The 25,872-nt window shown below is 42.3% G+C and overlaps 1 protein-coding gene across 1 annotated transcript; it reads right to left on the bottom strand.

Annotated features, from left to right (window-relative positions):
• Positions 1 to 819: 819 nt before the first annotated feature.
• On the bottom strand, positions 820 to 21,194 carry LOC116505365 (complexin-4-like). The gene is made up of 3 exons (XM_032212563.1): positions 21,028 to 21,194; positions 17,230 to 17,317; positions 820 to 1,047 (listed from the first exon to the last, which is right to left on the bottom strand). Exons 1-3 carry the CDS (start codon positions 21,192 to 21,194, stop codon positions 820 to 822), a joined length of 483 nt encoding a protein of 160 aa, XP_032068454.1.
• Positions 21,195 to 25,872: the final 4,678 nt, after the last annotated feature.

Below are 25,872 nucleotides of genomic sequence, written 5' to 3'. Positions count from 1 at the left end.
TTGAAATAAAAATATGTATGTTTTTGTTTTTGTTTTTAAGGGATAATTAATTATAGCAACAGCTGCAAATATGAATTACCTGGGAACGAACCCTATAAATTCAGGCATAAGGATCTTTAAAAAGTGTGAAGACGGTATACAATCAGATAATCAAGTTCATTAATAGAAGAAACAATGTTTTTATTACAGTACTTGTCAATATAGTAGTTTTCACTGTCTATTCCCTCTTCATTTTAATTAAGTTCACTTTCACTGTTTTTAGTTCCTAGCTACAAATGGATGCATAGATACAGGATCCATAGATACACACAAAGCCACACACAGACATGCACACACATCTATAAATATGTGCGTCAGCAGAAACACACACAGACACAACACACCCCTCAGAAAAAAAACAGTTCTTGCATCTTATAGGTAAAATGCAAAAAAAAATCTTTTGAGTGCTTGTAGAAGAATATTTTGTTCATTGTGATTCTTGTTTAGCTGCATCAAAGTAACAAAAGTACTTTCTGGATTTGGTGCTTCGACTGCTACATATTAGTGCAAAGTATTTGCAAATGGTACTACACACCGTATAAGCATGTGAGCAAAGGGGATATAAAAAGGATAATAATAATCTACAAAATTGGAATCACCATCATGACTTCTCGCAATGGCCGTTTTTAATGCTATCTGGGAAAAACAAAACAAAACACCACTCCTCATAAAGAGGGACGGTGTGATGAGTAAGCAGCACCACCAATTGTTGCTGTGGTCCCACTAACCATCCACTTCTATGGACGTTTGTACCTATGTAGGTCTTGTGAAACGTCTTCACTACATTACAGAACATTTTTGTTCAGCCGACTGCTTAATATCAGTGAAAGTTGCCTGGACCTTTTCTTTGATAGCATCCACGTCCATATTCGGGATATTCTGAAGCTGTCCCAAAAGAGTATCTTTGTCTTCTTCTTCTTCTTGATCCTCTGCTACCATCTTCTGGAGGTCGTCGGGCAAGTCCACGTCATCTCCAGCCATCTGAATCTGATTATCATCTAATTCACTCTAAAAAAAGGAAGCAAATAAAAATAAAAATCCATATATATGAAGGGGAAATTTCTTGCTCCATTGCTAACTACATTTAAAAAAAAAAAAAAGTGTTGAAAGTGTTAAAATTCTAAGAGAAGAAATAATAAGCTCTGTAGGCCAAAATAAGATATATGAGACTGGGCTAACAGTTCTTGAAGCAGAAATTATTTGCAAACTTACTAAGGAGTTCTATTATGTTTTAACAGTCTTTGTGTTTTAATTAGCATGTGTAGAAATTAATAGTGAATGTGAATTTGTATGGGCACTCTAAACTAGACTAGACTGGACTGGGCTGGACTAGACTAATAATAGAGTAGAGTATGGCAGGACAGGGTATGGTAGTAAAGTAGAATAAAATATGGATTAAAAATATAAGAATGAAGACGTGGCATGAAAGGGATAGTTAGAAGCTTGCTTAAAGGGACAGAGAGATGTCATCAGCCTCTAACCACAAGATGTTCTAGCCAACGTCCCTGTGTCAAAAGTCCAAACCACAAGGTTCAGATAAAGTTCATTAATGACACGTAGTCCAAACCTGTAACAAAAGGAGAAGTAAGACCCTCATCTACTTATAAGGCTTTCCCCCCAAAATAACCAATAAGAAATGAGTTAAGTATTTCCGTGTTGCAATGCTTTTGAGAATGTATATGAGCGCGTGCTTTGATAATGAAGGATGTTCAGAATTTGCAATATTAGCCATTGTGCTAACTTTCTGAACCTGGCTGCCAAATAAACTTTTCCTGTATCCTGAGAAGTCTAAAGCCTGTCATTTTCTGCAACAGTAGGATAGGGTAGAGTAGGGTAGGGTAGGGTAGGATAGAATAGAATAGAATAGAATAGAAAGGTCTCTGAGTCTATTTGTTTTGGTATGCAGTGCTCTATAGCGATGTCCTCAGGGGAGGAGTGGAAACAGTTTATGTCCAGGATGTGAGGGGTCTGTAGAAATCTTTTCAATCCTCTTTCTCACCCATGCCATGCAGTATACAGGTCCTCAATGGAGGGCAGGCTGGTTGCAATAGTTTTTCCTTCAGTGCTAACTATTTGTTGAATTCTGTACCTGTCCCATTTGGTTGCTGTACCAAACCAGGCAGTAACAAGTAGTACAAATGACAGACTCAATAATTCCTCTGTAGAATTAACCGTAATTATGCATTTGTATCAAAGACAATGGCAAAGGCATTGTAAAATATTAAAGCTTAGTAATTGGTGTTTGTATTTTTCCAGATTCTGAAATGTGACGTTGCAAACAAGAAAATGTAGTAGAAAATGTGAAACAAAATGTATAAATTATTAGAATACTTTATAGAACATAGCAAGGATGTCAAACTCATGGCCCATGGGCCGAATGCATCAAGCATTATCACACCCACCCTTGATTTAGCAAATAGGGGGAAAGTTGCAATACGTCACATGACAAAAATGTAATAACGTGAGTTTGACACTCCTGGACTATAATATTGGAACATTTTAATAGACCGTTTGTACGTTAATTGAGACTCTGAAATCATGTTTTATTTTAAGATTTCGTTGGCCTTCTTACTCTCCACAGTTCCCAGGCCTTGTATGTATGTATGTATGTATGTGATATATGTTTTTATTTATTGGATATACTGTATATATGGCTGCCCGTGTCATGAATGTAGAACAAACATATTAGAACAATAAAAACAATATTAGCAAAGAATGAAAAACCAACAATGGTCATCAGAAACCAAGCCCAATAAAACAATTAAGAGGGACCTCTCAATGGGCGATCAAACCTCTTGTACAACAACACCCCCCAAAAAAATCTGGGTTTTCAACACTTTACAAAAGACCTCCCCCCCCCATGCTCCGTTTTAGGCTTGGAAGGCTGTATCAATGTGGAAGCCAAAACTGGGCTCGCAAGTCCTCAAAATGCAATGCGCATTCCTGCGTGCATGCACCCTGCTTCCTGTGCATGGGTCCTTCCCCCTGCACATGAGTGCATGTCCCCTGCATGCACCCTGCCCTGCGCATCAGATACCTCTGTGGCATGGGTGCCTTAGGTTCTCCATTACGGTTCTATAATAATATAAAATGTGGGAATGAAAGGATTCCCTTAAAGTAATCAAGGTAACTTTCCATTTTATTTGATCCATCTGCTCAGTTGGAACATATTTCTATACCATGTAAAGGATATTATTTGTTCATAAAAAGATAATAATTTTATTGAGTTGATCTCAACATCCTGAGATTAAGTGATATTCAAATGTAGTTTTTACCGGCAGCCAAAGATCTGACACAACCTGCTCGCCTTTGCGGTTATTTCAAAGGTGAAATTGCCAAAAATACCACAAACTTCCTAATGTAACCTCACTACCCCAATACAGGCAATCCTCAACTTACAACAATTAATTTAGTGACCATTCAAAGTTTCAATAGCACTGAAAAAAGTAACATGATCGTTTTCCATTATCATTTATGATCATGCACTATTGTACCATCCCCGTGGTCAAGTGATCAAAATTTAGTCACTTGGCAATGACTCATATTAATGACGGTTGCAATATGTCAGGGTCATATGATCCCCTTTTGCAATCTTCTAACAAGCAAAGTCAATGGGGAAGGTAGATTCACTTAACAACCATGTTACTAATTTAACAACTGCAGTGATTCACTAAACCATTGTAGCAAGAAAGGTTGTAGAAAACATGACTTAACAAATGCATCACTTAGCAACAGAAATTTTGGGCTCAGTTGCGATTGTAAGTTGAGGACTACCTGTAATAATGTCACCAATGTGATTTAGATGGGAAGGGGAAAATGTCAAGATTCCAGCTTGGTCCAACTGGATCAGTCCGGAGGATGCCAATCTTGAAAGCCTACATCTTCTCATTACCTCCTTAGATGACCCATCTTTAGAGGGAAGTCATCTACAGAAATAATGACTGCATGTAGAACCTCACCTTTGGAGAGAAGGATGAGTTTGAAGAAGAGTCCAAAGAATCTCATTGTCATCATCAACTGACTGAAGCAGTCAGAAGAAAGAAAAAGCCAATGCAGTTATAGGTTGCATCAACAAAGGGATAGTATCAAGTTCATGTGAAGTATTAATACCACTATATACTGTCGTTGGGACCTGGAATACTGCATCCAGTTTTGGTCACTACAATGCAAAAAAATGCCCAGATTCTAAAAGAGTGCTGAGAAGATCAACAAACATGATTAAAGGACTGGAGGCTAAAACATATGATGAACAGTTGCAGGAATTATGTCCAATCTAACAAAGAGACGGATTAGGGGTGACAATAGTTGAGGAACCATCACAGAAAAGAGGGGGTCAACCTATTCTCCAAAACACCTGGAGGCAGGTGAAGAAGCAATGGATAGAAATAATAAAGGAAAGAACTAACCTAGAACTAAGGAGAAATTTCCTGATAGAACAATTAATGAGTGGAATGACTTGCCTCCAGAAGTTGTGAATGCTCCAACACTGGAAATTCTAAAGAAGAGATTGGGCAACCAATTGTCTGAAATGGTACAGAGGTTACTGCTTGGGCAGGGGATTGGACCCGGGTGAAATTCAAGGTTCTGACAGGTTCTGATGAACCGGCAGCTGAAATTTTGAGTAGTTCAGAGAATCGGCAAATACCACTTCTGGCTGGCCCCAGGAATGAGGAGGAAATGCGGATTTTGCAGTATCCTTCCCCTGGAGTGGGGAGGGAATGAGGATTTTGCAGTATCCTTCCCCTGGAGTGGGGAGGGAATGAGGATTTTGCAGTATCCTTCCCCTGGAGTGGGGAGGGAATGAGGATTTTGCAGTATCCTTCCCCTGGAGTGGGGAGGGAATGGAGATTTTGCAATATCCTTCCCCTGGAGTGGGGAGGGAATAAGGATTTTGCAGTATCCTTCCCCTGGAGTGGGGTGGGAATGGAGATTTTGCAATATCCTTCCCCTGGAATGGGGAGGGAAAGAGGATTTTGCAATATCCTTCCCCTGGAGTGGGGAGGGAATAAGGATTTTGCATGATCCTTCCCCTGGAGTGGGGTGGGAATGGAGATTTTGCAATATCCTTCCCCTAGAGTGGGGAGGGAAAGAGGATTTTGCAGTATCCTTCTCCTGGAGTGGGGAGGGAATGAGGATTTTGCATATCCTTCCCCTGCCATGCCCACCAAGTCATGCCCACAGAACCGGTAATAAAGTTTTTTGAATTTCATCACTGGTTGGAGTACAAGACCTCCAAGGTCCCCTCCAACTCTTATTCTGGTTAAGGCCATAATGGCTGGAATGAGTTTTATGGGCCTTGTTAGCATTGCTGGGTACCAAATTGGGAAAAGCAGTGTCAAAGTTATAGCTGCCCTTTTATTTAAAATATACGTATGTAAAGGCCAGATGTTCCAAGCTAAGCTGTGTTATAAACTGGGGTTACCTACAGCTGCCTTCTCTAAACTGCTGTCCTACAGATGTATTGGACTATACTTCCCATCAAGCCCACCTGGATGTGGAGAATGGGTTGGAGGGAAGAATCATTAGAGATCCGTTAAGAAGTTGTAAGGAATCTTGGATATAATGTGATGCTTGAACAATGGAGAAATATGTGGATGAAAGGTTTAAAATTTACATTATAAATCTAAAAGAAAATTTCTACAAGATGATGTATCATTGATATTTAACACCAGAACCTACCGGTTCAGACTGGTTTGGCCGAACTGGTAATAACTTGGTGGTCTGGGCCACTGGAACCAGCGGTGACCCAGGCCTGCCACGCCCCCAAAACGGTTCTCCTATGACGGCGCCATCTTGATTTTCGGTTCTGCACAGTTTTCGGTTCTGCACAGTTTTCATTGCAGAAATGAAATCCCCCACCTTTTTTAACATTTTGCGCATGCGCAGACCTTTTAAGGTGAAAATGCGCACGCAGGCAAACTTTTTTGTGTGCACTGAACCGGCAGTAATGCTGACAGCAACCCACCACCGTATAAAGGTATGTCCAATGAATGTTGGAAGTGTAAAAGTAAAGAAGGGACTTTTTATCATCTATGGTGAACACTTGATAAAGCAAAAAACTTTTGGAGTATGATTCATATTTTAATACAGAAAATTTTGAGAATGGAGATAAAAATGAAACCAGAACTTTTCCTTTCGGGCCTAATGGAAAAAGAACTGGAGGAAAAAAATTGGAACTTTGTTATTGTTTATGTTGATAGCAGCAAAACTATTGTATGCCCAAAAATGGAAGGACATTTCGATTCCTACCATGTATGAATGGTTGCAGAAGTTGATGATGTTGGCTGAAATGGCAAAATTGACTACCTTGATTAAAGAAAAGAACATTAGCATTTTTGTTTCCACGGGACGTGGTGGCTCAGTGGCTAAGATGCTGAGTTTGCCAATCAGAAAGGTCTGGTTCGAATCTCTAGCACTGTGTAATTGAGTGAGCTCCTGTTATTTGTCCCAGATTCTGCCAACCTAGCAGTTCTAAAGTATGTAAAAATGCAAGTAGAAAAATAGGAACCACCTTTGGTGGGAAGGTAACAGCCTTCCGTGCACCTTCGGCATTTAGTCATGCCAGCCACATGACCACGAAGACGTCTTAGGACAGCACTGGCTCTTCGGCTTTGAAACGGAGATGAACATCACCCCCTAGAGTCAGGAATGAGTAGCACAGAGGTGCGAGGGCAACCTTTACCTTTATTTTTTTCCTCACATGGAGGCCACTTCCGAACTTAATGCTCGATGTGGAAAAGAATGAATCTCTGACTTTGGGTTTTACAGATTAGGCTGATAGATATTTATAGAAATGGCTTGTTTATACTATTATGGAAATGCAAAAAATTGTGATTTGATGTTAATGCCTTATTTTACTGTAACAGAGAGAGTCGGAAGTCAATGCTTCTTTTTCTTTTCCCCTACCTTTCCTCACTTCTCCTCCCCCTCTCCCCTTCCCCCTCTCTGATCTTTTATTTACTTTTGAATTTTGTATTTTATAATATTCTATAACTCAACCCAAAATATTTACAGTGGGGGAAAAAAAGAAGGTGTAAGATTCCCCACAAAGGCTGATATCTGCCTTTGTGTCTTCAAAGTGTGGTTTGGAAATACACGCTAGAAAGAAATAGCTACAAATAATCCTCATTTTATGACCCTTTGTTTAATGGTGGTTCAAAGTTACACTGGCACTGAAAAGGTTATGGTTGTTGCGTCACCTGTATTGTCATGTGGTTGCAACTCAGGTGCCTGGCAACCAACTCAGATGTCAGGCCTGCAGCCATCTTTTCTTTTGGATCTTTGGCCTGACACACTTACTGTTATTCTGCTATGCATTTTCTATTGTGGGAAAGTGGGAGGGGAATTGTAAGGAGTCACATACTATGTAGCCATAACAACATTCTTTATAGCAAGCCAAGGTCATTCTTTGTCTCTGCACCTCTGCACCTGACTGGAACTGGATGGGTAGACCTGCCAGCATGGCAGTAGAAGATTGGACCATGTGATGGACTTGTGGGCGTGGGGGCAAGATCTTGATCTTTCAACTAGGTGGGGAAAACCGGGAAGCTTTCAGATTCGGATTTTCCCAGATGTGCCAACATGACTCTCTTAATAAATTGGAACTTTGAGCAATACTTTGCCTTGGACTCTGATTTACTGTTGGATACTATTTGGAAGCCTGAGATCAGAGTTATGTCCATGATTGCAGCATCTTGTGGTCAGAGGATCCCAATTTGCACCCTTCCCACTTGGCTTCCAGCCAGTAAAAAACAATGGGGAAAACTGGATTCATTTAACAACTGTGGTGACTTGCTTAATGACTGCATTTACAATGGTTTCAGAACCTTGTGGTCACATGATCATGATTTGCATGCAGGAGACATGCACTCATGTGCAGGGGGAAGGACCCATGCATGGGAAGCAGGGTGCATGGATTTACCCAAAATGGCAGTGACTCGCTTAACAATCACACCTCTTAGCAAGAGAAACTCTGGTCTCAGTTGTGCTCATAAGTTGAGGACTATGTGTAGTTAAGGAGTTAGCCAAGCTATCCAACTCTTGAAGGGCATTGTACAGTGATCATGGCCTCTCCCTCCCTCCCTCCCTCCCTCCCTCCCTCTTTCTCTTCCTCATTCTCAGTTTCTCTGATCTACTTTATTGAGGTCCAGTTATACCTTCTTCTACTAATTATTTTAGTATAGAATTTAGGAATACAATCTCTAGCAATTAAAGCCATGTGACTAGTTGGGGATAACCATGACTTTTGGACAGAATCCTCTCATATTTCACCAGAAGCAAAAGCTGCTCCGTCATTAAAGCTGTTGCATCATTGTCCAGGCAGGTTCCCCACTCTGCAAAAAGTTGCAGTTGCTTTAAAGAGCTGCTACATTCCTGTTTTTTGCATGTCAAAGCATTTTTTTTTCTGAATCGTTTTTGGAAGCATGCACAGCTCAGTTGGATAGCAGATATAGAATAGAATAACAGAGTTGGAAGAGACCTGGGAGGTTTCTAATCCAACCCCCATCAGACAAATGGTTATCCAACATCTTCTTAAAAACGTCCAGTGTTGGAGCATTCACAACCTCTGGAGGCAAGCTGTTCCACTGATTAATTGTTCTATTTTTGTTCTATATTTCCCACCTTTCCCAATCAAAGGGTGGAGGAAGCAATTTGATCAACATGGTAACCTTCCCTTAGGAACAAGCTACACAATTCATGGATGAAAACATCTTTCCAACGACAAATCTGTCCTGACAATCCCATTAATAGGATTTAATGGGCTCATTAAGGACATGTTTTGCCATGTAAGCCTGCCCTTAATACCCTTAAGCATTACGTCTTGCACTTTTCAATGGCTTCATATTATGGCCACGTAAGTATCTCTGAAAACATCTGTGCAAAATGTTTCACAGGCATTGTTGTAACCGCAGCACGCTGTCTCCGTTTTTATGAGTTAGCAAAATAGACTTATTATTATATTCTACCAGGAAATTCAAGATGGAATTATGGGAACAAATTCATTTTATCTCCATAATAATTCCGAGAGGCTAGGTTAAGCTGAGGAAACTAACCTCAGGTATCCCCGGTTGAAGATCTACTCACTACAGGACAGAGGTGGGTTCCTATTGGTTCAGAACGGTTCAGCCGAATAGGTAGTAACTCGGCTGGACACGTGGCCATGCCGGTTCTATCCTGGGCACCTCCATTTTTATTTTCTGTTCTGCACATGTGCAGAACAATCTTCATTGAAAAAATGTATTCCCCCCCCTTTTTTAATGAGAATTTTGGAAAAAAAAAACTTTTACAAATATTTACTTCCCTCCTCCCACCCTCCCCCCCAACCCCCCACCCTCCCCCCCCCGACTTCCCAGAACCAATACAGGGTTTAAATCTTTAACAAAAACATTCTAAAATAAACTTAAAAAAATTAATATCAATTTATCAATATTAATATTTCCCCCTTTTTTAATGGTGTGTGTATGCCAGTCCCCGAGAGGTCCCAGAGATGGACTGTTTTTGGAAAAACGGAGGCGTTTTTGCCTTCCCCCAGCCTCCAGAAGTACTCTTCAGGCTTCAGCAGGGCTGGGGGATGGGAAAAATGCCCCAATTTTCGCAAAAATGGGCCGTTTTTCATAAAAACAGTGGCGTTTCCCCCTTCCCCCAGCCCTGCTGAAGCCTGCAGAGCGTTCCTGGGGGCTGGGGAGGAGAAAAACTTTTTTTCTTACTGGGTAGTTTGCAGGCGCTCCCTTAGTTCTGGCGAGGCTGGAGGGCCCCCCCCCATCCCCATCAAAACTTTTCACCACCCTTTCAGTGGGCATGGCTTGATGAGTGGGTCATGTGACTGTGTGTGTGCAAGTGATGTCAACCCACTCAGTCACATGCTCCCCCCATCTAGCCACACCCACTGAACCGGTAGTAAAAAAAATGTGAAACCCACCCCTGCTACAGGACAAAGGTGGTATTCTACTGGTTCTCCCCATTTCGAGTGAGCTGGTAGTGGCGGGGGTGGGAGCCTCCGCCCATCCACTCAGACATCATCACCGAGAGTAAATATTACAGCATTTCATACCTGCTACAGGAAGTCCTTAATTTACAATAGTTTGTTTAGTGACTAAGAGCCACGCAGTGGTTAGAATGAAGTACTGCAAGCTACTTCTGCTGACTGCTGGCTGACTGCAATTCGGCAGTTCCAATCTCACCAAGTTCAAGGTGAACTCTGCCTTCCATCCTTCCGAGGTGGGTAAAATAAGGAGCCAGATTGTTGGGGGAAATGTGCTGACTCTGTAAACCATTTAGACCATTACCAGAAAACAGTTGTTGTAGTGGTTAAGGTGCTGGCTTAGAAACTAGGAGACTGAGTTCTAGGCCTGTCTTATGCACCAAGATCAGTTGGATGACCCAACTCAGCCCAATCCATCTTTGTAGGGTGGTTGTTGAGGGGAAAATAGGAGACAGGAGTATTAGGTATGCTCACTGCCTTGAGTGTTATACACACACACACACACACACACACACATCATATATCATATATAAGCTACAGTGGTGCAATGGTTAGAGTGCCGTACTGCAGGCTACTTCTGCTTCCTGCTGGCTGCCTGCAATTTGGCAGAACAAATCTCACAGGCTAAAGGTTGACTCAGCCTTCCAGCCTTCTGAGGTGGGTAAAATGAGGACCCAGGTTGTTGGGGGAAATAGGCTGACTCTGTAAACTGCTTAGACCAGTGCTTCTCAATCTTGTCAACTTGAAGATGTCTGGACTTCAACTCCCAGAATTCCCCACCCAGCATTTGCTGGCTGGGGAATTCTGGGAGTTTAAGTCCAAACATCTTCAAGTTGACAAGGTTGAGAAACACTGGCTTAGACCATTACCAGAAACCATTTGTTGTAGTGATTAAGGTGCTGGCTTAAAAACTAGGAGACTGTGAATTCTAGGCCTGCCTTATGCACGAAGACCAGTTGGATGCTCCAACGCAGCCCAATCCATCTTTCCAGAGTGGTTGTTGTGGGGGAAATAGGAGACAGAAGTGTTAGGTATGCTCACTACCTTGAGTGTCTCACACACACATATATATCATATATGAGCTACAGTGGTGCAGTGGTTAGAGTGCCGTACTGCAGGCTACTACTGTTGCCTGCCAGCTGCCTGCAATTTGGCAGTTCGAATCCCACCAGGCTGAAGGTTGACTCAGCCTTCCATCCTTCCGAGGTGGGGAAAAGGAGGACCCAGATTGTTGGGGGAAATAGGCTGACCCTGTAAAACTGCTTAGAGAGGGCTATAAAAACACTAGGAAATAGTGTACAAGTCTAAGTGCTCTTGCTATTTGGAGTTATCACACTGAAAAAAAGTGACTTACAACCATTTTTCACACCTAGGACCATTACAGCATCCCCATGGTCAAGTGATCAAAATTCATTCATTCATGACGGTTACAGTGTCCCAGGGTGCTGTGATCCCCTGTTGTGATCTTCTGATTAGCAAAGTCAATGAGGGAAGCCAGATTCAGTTCACAACTGTGTAACTTAGCCACTGTAGTGATTCACTTAACAACGGTGCCAAGAAAGGTTTTAAAATGGGGCAAAACTCACTTAACAAATGTCCCACTTAACAACAGACATTTTTGGACTCAATGGTGGTCATAACCTGAGGACTTCCCTTATTCATTATGCCCCTTTGTTCAAGCCAGACTGTTTGTGTCTTCCATTTAAATCATTCTCTCCTGATTCCTGCACTATTTATATTAAAGGATTTTTTTTTCCTCTTGGGAAAAAAAAAGCAACAACTTAATTTTCAAAGACACAATAAGTGCTTTTAGCATGTAGATGACTCCAATAATATATGGAGCAGGTGAAATCCAGAAATTTTGAGTAGTTTGGAGAACCTGCAAATGCCACCTCTGACTGGCCCCAGAGTAGGATGGGAATGGAGATTTTGCAGTATCCTTCCCCTGCCATGCCCACCAAGCCACACCCTCAGAACCAGTAGTAAAAAAAATGAATTTCACCACTGATCTGGAGCTCTGAAAACTCATCTGCCAAATTCCCACAGAGGGAGAATCTCAATAGTTGTACCAACAACATATATGAAGGGCACAAGATTAATAAAGGACGGCCCAGGTCAGGTTCCCCCCGCCCCCAATCTTTGCAACTTTAAAATGTATGGACTTCGATTCCCAGAATCCGCATCCAGCTTGGCTGGCTGAGGACTTTTGGGAATCGAAGTCCACACATCTTAGTTGCCAAAGTTAAGAAACACTAAGTCAAGTAAAAATATGTTGATCAGCAGCTACAGGTGGTCCTTGACGTATAAGAGTTCATTTAGTGATCGTTCAAAGTTACAACGGCACTCAAAAAAGTGACTTATGACCAGTAGTGGGTTTTAAATTTTTTTAGAACCTCATCTGTGGGTGTGGCCTGCTTTGTGGGAGTGGCTTGCCAGCCATGTGACTGGGTGGGAGTGGCTTGCCAGCCATGTGACTGAGTGGGCGTGGCCAACTTGTAAAATGTGGTGGAACTCACTTAACAACACTCTTGCTTAGCAACCAAAATGTTGGCTCAGAAACTCTGGCATTCGAAGCACGCAAGTCTTAAAGCTGTCAAGTTACAAGACCCTTGCACCCCTAACCCTTTAGGAAAAAAAACCTCAGGGGTGTTCAAACTTGACAGCTTTAATACTTGTGGACTTCAACTCCCAGAATTCCTCCTCTCGCTCTTCATCTTGATGATGTACGTACGGGCGGAGGGAGGGAGCGGGAACCGGTTCTAAACGGCACTGTAGATTTGTGGAACCTCTTCTATAGAAGAGGTTAGAACTGGCAGGAACCCACCCCTGCTTATGACCATTTTATGCAGTTACAACCTTTGCACCATCTCCATGATCATGTGATCCAAATTCAGACGCTTGTGCAACTGGTTCATACTTATGACCACTGCAGTGTCCCGGGGTCATGTGATCATTTTTTTGCAACTTTCCGACAAGCAAAGACAACGAGGGAGCCAGATTCTCTGAACAAGCAACTTACTAACTTATCAACTGCAGTGATTCACTTAACAAAGGTGGCAAGAAATGTTGTAAAATGGGGCAAAATTCACTCAACAAATTCTTGCTTAACAACATAAATTTTGGGCTCCATCGTGATCGTACGTCGAGGACCATCTATACCAGCAGTTACCAACTGGTGGTTAGTAGACCACTGGTGGTCCATTAGAAAATTCTGGTGGTCTGCAGAAAAATTATTTGCATTTTTATATTGCACTAAATACTGTTTATCTTTTTCAAAAAAAAATCATATTAATGGTCTGCGGGATTTAAAATTATGAATTTAGTGGCCCCTGAGGTCCGAAAGATTGGCGACCCCTGATCTGGACTATAACGTTAAGTGTCCACCTATGCATACATGTCTCTATGCCAAAAAGTTGCAAGAACTTGAATGAAAGACCTACAAGGCAGTGGTGGGTTTCAAAATTTTTTGGAACCTCTTCTGTAGGTGTGGCCTGCTTTCCGGGTCTACTGGTGGAACCTCTTCTAACCGGTTCGGTAGATTTAACGAATCAGTTCTACCGAATAGGTGCGAACTGGTAGGAACCCACCTCTTGCCCCATTTTACAACATTTCTTGCCACCTTTGTTAAGTGAATCACTGCAGTTGATAAGTTAGTAAGTTGCTTGTTCAGAGAATCTGGCTCCCTCGTTGTCTTTGCTTGTCGGAAAGTTGCAAAAAAATGATCACATGACCCCGGGACACTGCTACAAGGACATACATATTAATTGCATGAATGTCATTTACAGATCAATAAAAAAGAACCTAAATTACAGTTGGGAGTGGTAAATAATCAATGATAAAATGAGTAGAGATGGGGAAGAAATAAGCTACCTTGCTCCTCAGACTTTAGCAATAGCAATAGCCCTTAGACTTATATACTACTTCACAGTCCTCTCTAAGCAGTTTACAGAGTCAGCATATTGCCCCCCGCCAACAATCTGCGTCCTCATTTTACCCACCTTGGAAGGATGGAAGGCTGAGTCAACCTTGAGCCTGTGATATTCGATCTGCCAAATTGCAGGCAGCCGGCAGTCAGCAGAAGTAGCCTGCAGTACTGCACTCTAACCACTGCGCCACCATGGCTCTTTAGATGGCTTCCTTACAACTGCACTTTTATACATGGTCTACAATTTTCTTGCTGTCTTTTCTCACAATGCAGTTCAATATTTGTCTAATTAGGTGTAACTTCAGTGCGGTGGTGGGTTCCAGGCAGTCCAGTCCGGGCGTACCGGTAGCAGCCGGGAGCAGCGGCCACTGTACCGGAATGGTGTTTTGATGGGCCCACCTGCCCGCCTGTGGTCTTTACCTCTTTTTGAGGGAAACGGGCCAATTGCGCGCGCGCGTACAGCGTACGGCACCTGCGTGACCTTGCTGAGCAGCTGGGGCATCGCAGGGCGGTGGCATGTGCGTGCGCAGTGCGTGTGCCTGAGGTGGACATCCGGCCCCGTCGCAGCGTCCCAGTTGCAACGGGATCCAGAACCCACCACTGCTTCAGTGGCAAGAGCCAAGGTGGCGCAGTGGTTAAATGCAGCACTGCAGGCTACTGCTAGATCAGCAGGTCAGCGGTTCAAATCTCACCGGCTCAGGGTTGACTCAGCCTTCCATCCTTCCGAGGTGGGTAAAATGAGGACCCAGATTGTTGGGGGCAATATGCTGACTCTCTGTAAACCGCTTAGAGAGGCCTGAAAGGCCTATGAAGCGGTATATAAGTCTACTGCTATTGCTATTGCTATAATTGCTCTCAGATAAGAGTGTAACTTTTGTCCATTTGCAAATTTTATTTCCTTTACCTTAGAAATCTAAACATTATTTCAGATCATTTAAAAAGCAAAATAAAAAGCGGACGTTGCAAGACACACATTCAAAAAGACCGAACCAATTATTGTTCAAGTCAAACTAATAAGCAGATAAAAGACCATCAACAGAGGAGGCAACCAATACAGTATGCATTGACAGCAGTTGCAGGATCTCAAGGGGTTGTGTGATAATCCAACTGCCATCTTCCCAACTAGCTTCTGAAAAGCAAAGTTAATCGGGGAAGCCACGGTTTGCTTCCTGACTGCCCGATTCACTTCACTGCAGTCATTCCCTTAACAACCATGGCAAAAAAGGACATAACATCGGGCATGATTCATTTAACAACTGCTTTGCTTAGCAACCAATAATCTGATCCAGGGGTGGGTTCCTGCCAGTTCTAACCTCTTCTATAGAAGAGGTTCCACAAATCTACAGCGCCATTTAGAACCGGTTCCAGCTCCCTCCCCCCGCCCATCCGCACATCATCAAGATGAAGAGCGAGAGGAGGAATTCTGGGATTTGAAGTCCACAAGTCTTAAAGCTGTCAAGTTTGAACACCCCTGGGTTTTTTTTCCTAAAGGGTTAGGGGTGGAAGGGTCTTGTAACTTGACAGCTTTAAAACTTGCATGCTTCAATGCCAGAGTTCCTGAGCCCACATAACTGGAGGAGGAATTCTGGGAGTTGAAGTCCACAAGTCTTAAAACCGTCAGGTTTGAACACCCCTGGGCTTTTTTTTCTAAAGGGTTAGGGGTGCAAGAGTCTTGTAACTTGACAGCTTTAAGACTTGCGTGCTTCAAATGCCAGAGTTTCTGAGCCAACATTTTGGTTGCTAAGCAAGAGCGTTGTTAAGTGAGTTTCACCACATTTTACAAGTTGGCCCTGCCCACCCAGTCACATGGCCGGCAAGGCACTCCCACCCGGTCAAATGGCCACAAGCCACTCCCCCCCGTCATATGGCCAGCAAGCCACTCCCACCCAGTCACATGGCCACACCTACAGAAGAAGTTCTAAAAAATTTTTAAACCCACCACTGATCTGATCCTAATTTTTGTTCTGAATTAAGGACTACCTGTATAAATCATGCTTGGGAAGCTTAACTCTGGGCGCACAGGACACAATAACATAAAACAATTTTTAGAAATCAGGCAGGCTTGCAAAATTTCAGGCAAGAATGCTGAAACTTCCTAAAGTCTCACTGGATTCTTAAGGGATTTTGGTGGCCTTGCCTGAAATTCGAGCAAACTTTTGGGAAGGCTTGACGATGACCCAAGTGTTCCCAATAACAGAAGTACCAGAAGAGACTATAACCCCATGGGAATACCAAACCCAGGATGGAGAATTCAGTTTGCAACCAAAATCACCATTTTTTTTTTCTTCACAACTTTTGGGCTCTCAGCAACTGCCATGTATTTACAATGGTTGCAGCATCCTGGGGTCACATGATTGCCATTTGTCACCTTGCCAGCTACCTTTTTTAAAAAAATGACCCCATAATCCCTTACATGAGGGTGGAGTCGGGAAGTGTTTACTGCCTGGATGCCCTTCCTGTCACCAGTGCAGAGTTCGCAGCAGATAATTACTCATTGTTCCCAGAGAGAGAAATATCTACTACTACCTAGGATTGAACTCACAGCCTCCTGATTGTAAGGCGAAAGCTCCTTCTCTAGGCCACTGAACCACTCCTTCCCAGCTACCTTCCAACAATCAAAGTCAATGAGGAACGTCAGATCCAATTAATGATGTTGTAAAATCAGATACACTTAACAACCACCTAACAGAGCAATAAATGTTCCAATCTGAATTGTCGTTGTAAGTGGAAGATGTGATTCTCTTAACAACTTTAGTGAGTCATTTAACAATTGTGGCAAATAAGAATGTGAAATTGGGCAACCTGTTGAACCACACTTTGTTTAGTAACAGAAATTCTGGTCCTACATTGTGGTCATAAATCAAGGTCTACCTGTACATTGTTCTGACTGGACTTGTGGCTTTATTTCCATTTCTATCCCTATGGCATGGGTTTTTGCAGTACAGATAAAATGCCATTTAAAGTCCTTCCTGAAAGGATATCTAACCTGAGTCTTGGCTGGCACATTCAGCATCTTACATATCATGTAAAAATTGAGGGGAAGGGGTCATTGAGAAAGGGCAGGAAAGAAAAATAGCAAAGCAGATACATCACTGTTTCTCAAGCATGACAGCTTTAAGTTGTGTGGACTTCAACTCCCAGAATTGCCCATGCTGGCTAGGGAATTCTGGGAGTTGAAGTCCACACATCTTAAAGTTGCCAAGTTGGAGAACCACTGAGTGATATGAATGTTATATGTTCTCAAGATTGTAATAAACAGCATTTTTTTTGACGGAGGTCTTGCCTTTGGAAGTCTGTATTTCTCTCGCAAGTGAACCCGCAAAACAGCTCGTCCAGCCTTCTTTTGTGCATAAGCTGCGTCTCTTTCCATCCTGAAGGCACAAATGGGAGGTTTCGTAAGAATCAACTGAGCCGGTCCAGCTAAACATCAGGCTGAGGGACGCTCTTAAGGAGCATCCGGAAGCAACTTCTGGATTCATGCATCTTATTAGAACAGGGGTGTCAAACTCGATTTAATTGAGGGCCTCATCAGGGTTGTGTTTGACCTGGTGGGAGGGGGGCAGAGGGCGTGGCCAGGGTGGGCATGGCCAGCCTGACGCCACTTTTGTCGGGGGGTACCTTTGGTGGCCTGAGTGCTCTGCCAGTGAAAATGGACTCGGGAGCTCTGTTTTCAGCTGAGATGGCCTCCTGCAACCCTCTGTCAGTGAAAACGGAGCTTGGGGGGACCACGGGCAGCCCTTGTGAACTCTGTTTTTGGCTGAAACGGCCTCTTGCAACCCTCTGCCAGCGAAAATGGAGCTCAGGTCGGTTCCAGTGCTGGGCCAGATATAAGTATCCTGCAGGCTGGATCTGGCCCCTGGGCCTTAAGTTTGACACCCTTGTATTAGAAGGCCCATCAATACAAGAACCCTCAGAATCTGGATGTTTATTTATTTATATTGACTTACGTGGCTGCCTGCCTTGTCAATGTGATTTTCAGTGGTTAACGATTAAAATATAACATAAATTGTATTTATCTAAATACTATTCCCAACCAACTGGCCCAAAGTACGGGTAGTCCTCGACTTACAACAGTTCATTTAGTGTCCATTCAAACTTATGAAACCAAATAGAGAGAAGGAAGACTGCAGTTCCTTCATATGATGGAAAGCAAGTTTACTTTCCATTGGTATGTCCCTTTGACCTGGGTTTATAGAGCCGAGGTGGCGCAGTGGTTAGAGTGCAGTACTGCAGGCCACTTCAGCTGACTGCTAGTTCAGCAGTTCAGCGGTTCAAATCTCACCGGCTCAGGGTTGACTCAGCCTTCCATCCTTCCGAGGTGAGTAAAATGAGGACCCAGACTGTGGGGGCGATATGCTGACTCTGTAAACCGCTTAGAGAGGGCTGAAAGCGGTATATAAGTCTAACTGCTATTGCTATTGTTTAAAATGCTGTGGGGGAGATGTATAGAACCAGCTCCAATGTTTATGGCTTTCTCGTGTCTTTCAATGAGTTTCTGAACTGAAATGAACCATAATGACAAATCTATGGTTCTGAAAATCAGGCTCATGTTTTCTGTTATAGCTGCATTTTAACCGAGCCATTAGTTTTATGGCTAAATAATAGTTATAAGCAGGAGCCAATTTGGTCTAGTGGTTAAGGCATCAGGCTAGAACTTGGGAGACTGTGATTTCTAGTCTTGCCTTAGACACAAAGCCAGCTGAGTGACCTTGGGCCAGTCACTTTCTCTCAGCCCTAGGAAGAAGGCAACGGCAAACCACTTTGGAAAAGTGTTGCCAATATATAAATTTACAGCATTTCAATAGGTATAATTTGAAGGCTCCTTAAACCATATGCCCTTTGTATGTTTTTGAAGGGGATATTTTGATGATCTTGCTATGGGTGGAACACTGACAATGTAGTTGTTACAGGGAACAAGGCTACTAGGGGTTTACTCCAGGCTATAGCAATAGCAGTTAGACTTATATACCGCTTCATAGGGCTTTCAGCCCTCTCTAAGCGGTTTACAGAGTCAGCATATCGCCTCCACAGTCTGGGTCCTCATTTCACCCACCTCGGAAGGATGGAAGGCTGAGTCAACCTTGAGCCGGTGAGATTAGAACCGCTGAACTGCAGATAACAGTCAGCTGAAGTAGCCTGCAGTACTGCACCCTAACCACTGCGCCACCTCGGCTCTTGAACTCTGTGATGACTCTATGAACTTGAGTCATCTCGCAACCGTTTATAGGTCATTTAATGTCTGAATAATTCAGTACCTTGAATTTTGTGACAAAGTTGATCGTTTAGAAAAAGTGGGGGAGAGGGATGACTTTATAGTTCTTATTAAGCTCTCTGGGGGTCACCCACATACTGTAATAGCACATTTCTCTCCTGTGTTCTAATAGTACCCCAATTTTTCTTTTGACAATTGGAAATATAACTTTATTTTGAATTCTACCTCATTCAAAAGCCATGACTGAAAGATATCTTGGGTAAATGTAATGTAGAAAGAGGTTTAGTTTAGGATAGCTAAAAAATAAGAGTCTGGTCGTACCTTTTTAGACTGATCAATTTTATTTTAAAAAGGCATAAGCAAAATGTGCTAATCTGAAAGGATGCTACTTGACTCCCTCACTTTCTGACCATTAAAATCAAATACCCATAGTAGAAACAAAGTAACTTCATTAAAGGTATTATTGAATGAATCCAGATCTTGAAAGATACAGATTTATTTTGCTTCCTGGACACATTTTTCATTTTCCCATGCAAGAAAGAGGATCCCCTTAAAATTTCCTGTGGCTTGAGGCCCATCTTGTGAACAGGACTACTACTAAATATAACCCTGGAGAGTCAAATTCCATAGAACATTAACCTCTCACCTCTAATCATCTTACAGTGTAGCTTTAGCTAAGCATTATGTAATTGATCATTAGTGAAATGATGTTCCAGAGATTTGAAATTCAATTATTTTTGTAGCTACAATAGTATAGCGATATGTTTTCATTTTAATTCCTATGGCTTTGCTGGTTGGGTACTAATACTATTATTACTACTAACAGTATAATACTAATATTGCACATTTCCTAAAAAAACACTAATTGGTATTTAAAATGTTGATTTTGTAGGTAGTTTCCTATGTCATTATATAAACATCAGAGTAAAAATATTTGTTAAGAAAGAGCACAGCATTTTTAGACTGTAAGAGGTAGATGCATATCATCTTTGCCATTTAGATTAGATTAGATTAAGAGTTGGAAGGGACCTTGTAGGTCATCTAGTCCAACCGCTCAGCCAAGCCGGAGACCATACGTCATTTCTGACAGGTGGCTGTCCAATCTCTTTCTGAAAGTTTCCAGTGATGAAGCTCCCACAACTCTCGAAGGCAAACTGTTCCATTGGTTGATTGTTCTCACTGTCAGAACATTTCTCCTTATTTCTAAGTTGAATCTCTCCTTGTTCAGTTTCCATCCCTTATTCCTTCTCTGGTCTTCAGGTGCTTTGTAAAATAGCTTGAACCCTTCCGCTCTGTGGAAGCCCCTCAAATATTGGAACACTGCTATCATGTCTCCCCTGGTCCTTCTCTTCACTAGACTAGCCATGCCCAGTTCCTGCTACCGTTCTTCATATGTTTTAGTCTTCAGTCCCCTAATCATCCTGGTTGCTCTTTTCTGCACTTTTGTTTCAAAATAGAGTAAATCTAACTATTGGATTTAACTATCTTACCCAAAACAACTTTTAAAAATTCCAACCAATGCAGGAAAAGAAAAATTCTGAGAAGTATTTGATTCAGATGAGCACTAAGGAAACCTATGAAATTCCATACCTAAACAAGCTTGTAACTGTGGTTACATTTAGGGAATGTCTTAAGTATTTCTCTTTCCCCAACCTAGAAATCTGGAAATAGAGAAACGTTCAAAGGAAAGGGTCCCATTTACGTGGAGAAACCATTATGAAAAATTAGAAATGCTTCTGGAGAATAAGTAATGGTACGGCCTTAACCCACACAGGCATTAAAACATCTATCTCCCTGGATCTCCGGTCTTGTGAATTTAAACAATCTAAATCAGTTTGCACACTGAAAACATAAGGAAGGTGTACTTACTTCTCCTCTATCACCTGCTTTTGATATTCCTCATATTCTTCCCTGGTCATTCCTGCTGCTGCAGCTGGATCAGCAGGGGCTGCATCCTCCGTCTTTTCTTCTCCCCCTCCAGAAAGCCCCAGATTTTTCACCTGGTTACTCAACATACTTTTCATCAGGAAAGCCATGTTCTCTCCTTTTTCTTTTCACCTTGCCAAGTGGGTGGGTGGGGGGGAAACAAACAAAGGCCACGAGGAAACCCACAGCCCGGAGGGAAAAAGAATGAACCAATCAACAAATGAAATTTCAACAGCCCCAAACAGCTCTTCTAGGGCATGGTATTAGAGAAAACTCTATGCCAGAAACAGTTCGTCAACTCTAATCTGGATTAAGGCGGTATACTCCTTAGCAGCCCTAGGCAGATGGTTCAGATTACCAATGGGGGTGGGGGAAGGAACATCATTAGATTTTGTATTTAATTTTTGTATTAATACCTTAAGCTAATTTTTATTCTTTTCAAGAGACGTGGAGGGGTGGGTGGGCTGGAGATGCGGGGAGAAAGAGATGAGAACTATAGAGATCTAATTTGTTTTTCCTTTGTTCACATACATTCAGGCATAAAATAAGCCACTAATGGCTCCATTGTTTGAATTCTAATAGCTGGATGTGGTTGATTATGTGAATTTTGTGGAGCAGGGCAACAATAAATCAGGTTAGAAAGATCAAAGAGATTTGAATGGTTGTGGAGGGAGAAGCAAGATCCTTCTTTAAATGAGAACCAATCCTTTTATTCATGGATATTTTATCCACTGGCATTCAATTCCTCCAGTATATTTTTCCCCCCAGACTTTGATTGGTGATTATACATTTATGCTAGAACAACATTCTGTATCTCTTCACATTTGTGGTCTGTAAAGATTTAGCACATTTTAGTGATTTGTTAATGACAACTATGAATCTCTCCGGAGGTTTTACTGCAATCATTTTCAGGATACTATTATTCTCCAGGTCAAATCAAGAGCATTGTTTATCCTGTCAAACTCAAGTGGCTGAGTTCTTGAGACCTACAAAATAGCCAATCCTACTTTAACATACACGCCTGATGGCGAACCTATGGCACACATGCCAGATGTGGCACGCAGAGCCCTCTCTGTGGTCATGCGCGCCATCATGAGATGCTCTTCTAGTTTCCGGTACATGCATGTGCGCTAGTTAGTTGGCCTCCGCACGTACCGGAGCGCTGGAAACCTGAAGACCAGCTGGCCAGCCCGCATGCATGTGCCAGAAACTTAAAGACCAGCTGGCCGGCGTGCGCATGCACACCGGGCAGCTGGTCTTTGGGTTTCTGGTGCTCCGGCATTCTGGTTTGGGCACTCAGTGTCTAAAAGGTTTGCCATCACTGGCCTACACTGTCAAATGGGTGGGTGTGGTTTATTTAGCCTGGGCAAATCTTGTGCAAACCTCAAAGATTAGATGATGAAAACAATGGTTCATCTTTGGTAATCATGGCATAGAAACTGTTGGATACTTGTTCTAACTATAGTGGTTTCCACCAAGGTCCTCTGTTCCGGCGGGAACAGAGGTTTAATCCTATTGGTCGAAGAGTCTGACAGCTCCCTATAAAAGGGCTGCTGTCAGACTCAACCTTCGCTGGATTGTTCTCACTTGTTGCATTTAACAAAGAGCTGTTGTTATCGTTAAGCCTGTGTGTGCCTATCCATGACCCGATCTAACAGAAACAGAGCTAACTCAGATGGGTTCAAGGTAAGGCATCACAGGAGATGTGAGAGTGACACAGAGATTTTTAATTTGCAGTTGGAACTAGAGAAATGAAACAGACTTCAATCAAATCAAAAGTTAATTGAAAGCCGGGCATGTACAGAACAAATATAGCATCAGAAAAGCTGGTGGCCACAACCTCTCTTAATTCAAACAGCACCATGGCCCAGAGAATAATGTACTACCATGGCCCAGAGAATAAATGTACTTACATTTAATGTAAGTTAAGTATCTGAATTATTTTGATGTGGAGTTAGATGAGAACTCCTATGGGTCACCATTACAACAGGCCACACAGAAGAAGTTCACCCTTGGCTGATCCTTTTCATGCACCTCGGTACCGAATTAAAACAAATCCACTCCTTAGCATAACAATTTGTTTATCAATAGGTCTTTTGTTTGGAAACAAGACTGAAGTAATCTCAGAGCAGCTCTGAGGTCTGCCTTATTGGCCTGGATGTTTATGTGCTTAAAAAAGGAATCACCTCGCAAGCGCTACCAATACACACTGCATATTCTCACATTGAGCAAAAGTAGCCCACTTTTCTGGGCCAAAAACTTTGAGAACACCACATATGCACACCTGGCACCTCTACCCAATGCTGGCAGCCAATTACAAAATATACACTTATTGGATGTCACCAGTGGTGAAATTCATTTTTTTTTACTACCGGTTCTTTGGGCGTGGCTTGGTGGGCATGATGTAGCTTGGTGGGCGTGGCTTGGTGGGTGTGGCAGGGGAAGGATACCGCAAAATCTCCATTCCCACTCCACTCTGGGGCCAGCCAGTGTGACATTTGTGAACTACTCAAAATTTCCACTATCGATTCTCTGAAATACTCCAAATTTCCGCTACCGGTTCTCCAGAACCTGTCAAAACCTGGATTTCACCCCTGGATATCACACTGATAAAATTGTCCCTTGCTAATTTTCTAGCCCCGGAGAGTTTCTAGTACACCAGTTCACTTTTAGGGATACTTTGAGGTAAGGAAGGAAGAAGTGGGCATATTTCCAGGAAAAGCATTTGATGTAGCTATTCATATATTTCTACTTTCTACTAAAGATGGAATCCAGAAGCATTCTCTTTATTAAAGATGAAAGTTGGCACATTTGCAGCATATCAACTTCCCATTATTTTTAATGCCCCTCAGCTAGATATATCACCTGCCAGCAAAGAAGCTTCATATGTACAAACCTGCAGCCTGAAGAAATCAAATCCCCGTTTGGAAATTTTTCAGGATCTTGGTAGAATGTTATTATCTTCTCATTTGTAGGAAGGGGATTAAAAAATTAGACAAAGAATAATCTAAAGAGTAAGTTAACGGTCTTCCTTTCCATCATCAGCACATGCCACTGCAAAATTATAAAAATGACCAAAAGGTTTCCTAAGAATAACTTTAAATAAAATTCAATCAAATCAAACCTTGATTTAGTTAGATGTTTTAATTTGGAAACAACGGAATAAGAGTTGGAAGGGACCTCAGAGGTCTTATAGTCCAACCCTCTGTTGAAGCAGGGGACCCTATGCCATTTCAGACAAATGTCCAATCTCTTCTTAGAAACCTCCGGTGTTTGAGCACCCATAACCTCTGGAGGCAGTCTGCTGCACTGACTAATTGTTGTAAATGTCAGGATATTTCTCCTCAGTTGATTCTCTCCTTGATTAGTTTCCGCCCATTGCTTCTCCTTCTGCCCTTAGGTGCTTTGAATAGCTTGACTCCCTCTTCTTTGTGGCAACCCCTGAGAACACTGCTATCATATCTCCTCTAGTCCTTCTTCTCATTAGACATACCCAGTTCCTGCAACTGTTCCATGTTTTAGCTTCTAGTCCTCTAATCATCTTTGTTGCTCTTCTCTGCACTCTTTCTAGAGTCTCAACATATTTTCAACACACAAACAGAACAGTGCTCTCCAAAAACATACAAGAATTGGTAATTACATTTCCAAAGTTTCTATCAAAAACTGCATCTCACCAGCAGATGAATTGTACTTTCAGTTAAAGAGAAATCTGCAATTATTGGCATTTGTGTGCGTGCACACGTAGACCCTTTTGGGTTGTCCTGGCTCTTGGCAATGGCCTGAACTGGAGAAGTCTTTGCAGTTCTCTTGGCAAGGTTTTTCAGAAGTGGTTTGCCATTGTCTCCTCCTTCCTATTGCTGAGGATGACTGGCACAAAATCACCCCACTAGCTGAGTACTCAAGGAGAGACTAGAACTCACTGCATCTTGGTTTCTTTTCTAGAGTGATGCCTTAACGTGCTGGCACACCAGTAGAGCTGACAGCAGAGTTGGATAGTGAGGAGGTTGGGGAGGAACATGGGCCAGTCCTAAAGGCTGGGGAAGGCTCGGACGAGGGCTCTGCGTCGGAGGCAGAGATGGGGCCAAGGCATCTGGAAATTCTCAGCTGCCTTTGGAGCTAGGCAGCAGTGAGGCAGAGGAACAGCTGGAGCCTGTTCCCAGTGGCGCATGCGCAGAGCTGCCAGAAGAAAAGAATAGCTAAGAAATCAAGGTCAACTTGGGAGCAAAGCTACAGGTGGATGGTGAATGGACCCTCCCATAGGAAATAAAAGGGGAGCAAAAGGGGAGTGGGCTTTTGCAGGAAACAATTCGTTCATTTTAGGAGTGTGAAGATCTGTCCATGAATCTCAGAGATTCTGTGCCAAGTCTTTCCTTGCACAGCACTGCATTTGGAAAATATTTACATGGCAGCTTTCCAAGCTAGATAAGGTCTGTGGTTCATAAATAAAGCTTTGTTATGATAAAGGATACAGTTAAATAAAGGAGGGATAATGATACAAAGGAAAATATATATATGTATGGGTACAACGTAAGGAAACTGGATGTAAATTGTAAACGGTGATTTGGTAAGGATTGAAATTTTTTGTTACTAGATATTATGGACGTTTAGCTAGAATAGGCCATAAGGATTCAGTGTTATTGGAGGATTTTAGAAATAGCAAATGAAATGCCAATATGTGGTTATGTTTTAAATCTTGATATATTTTATGATGGACATTTAAACAATCGTAGTCAAATGAAAATGGAGGTATAATGATGGTAATATGTATAAATATCTGAGTTAAAATAT

This window comes from Thamnophis elegans, chromosome 3 (genome assembly GCF_009769535.1).
Source record: "Thamnophis elegans isolate rThaEle1 chromosome 3, rThaEle1.pri, whole genome shotgun sequence".
Lineage (NCBI taxonomy): Eukaryota > Metazoa > Chordata > Lepidosauria > Squamata > Colubridae > Thamnophis > Thamnophis elegans.
The sequence above is the reverse complement of the archived record's forward strand: the minus strand, read 5'-3'. Positions and strand labels throughout refer to the sequence as shown.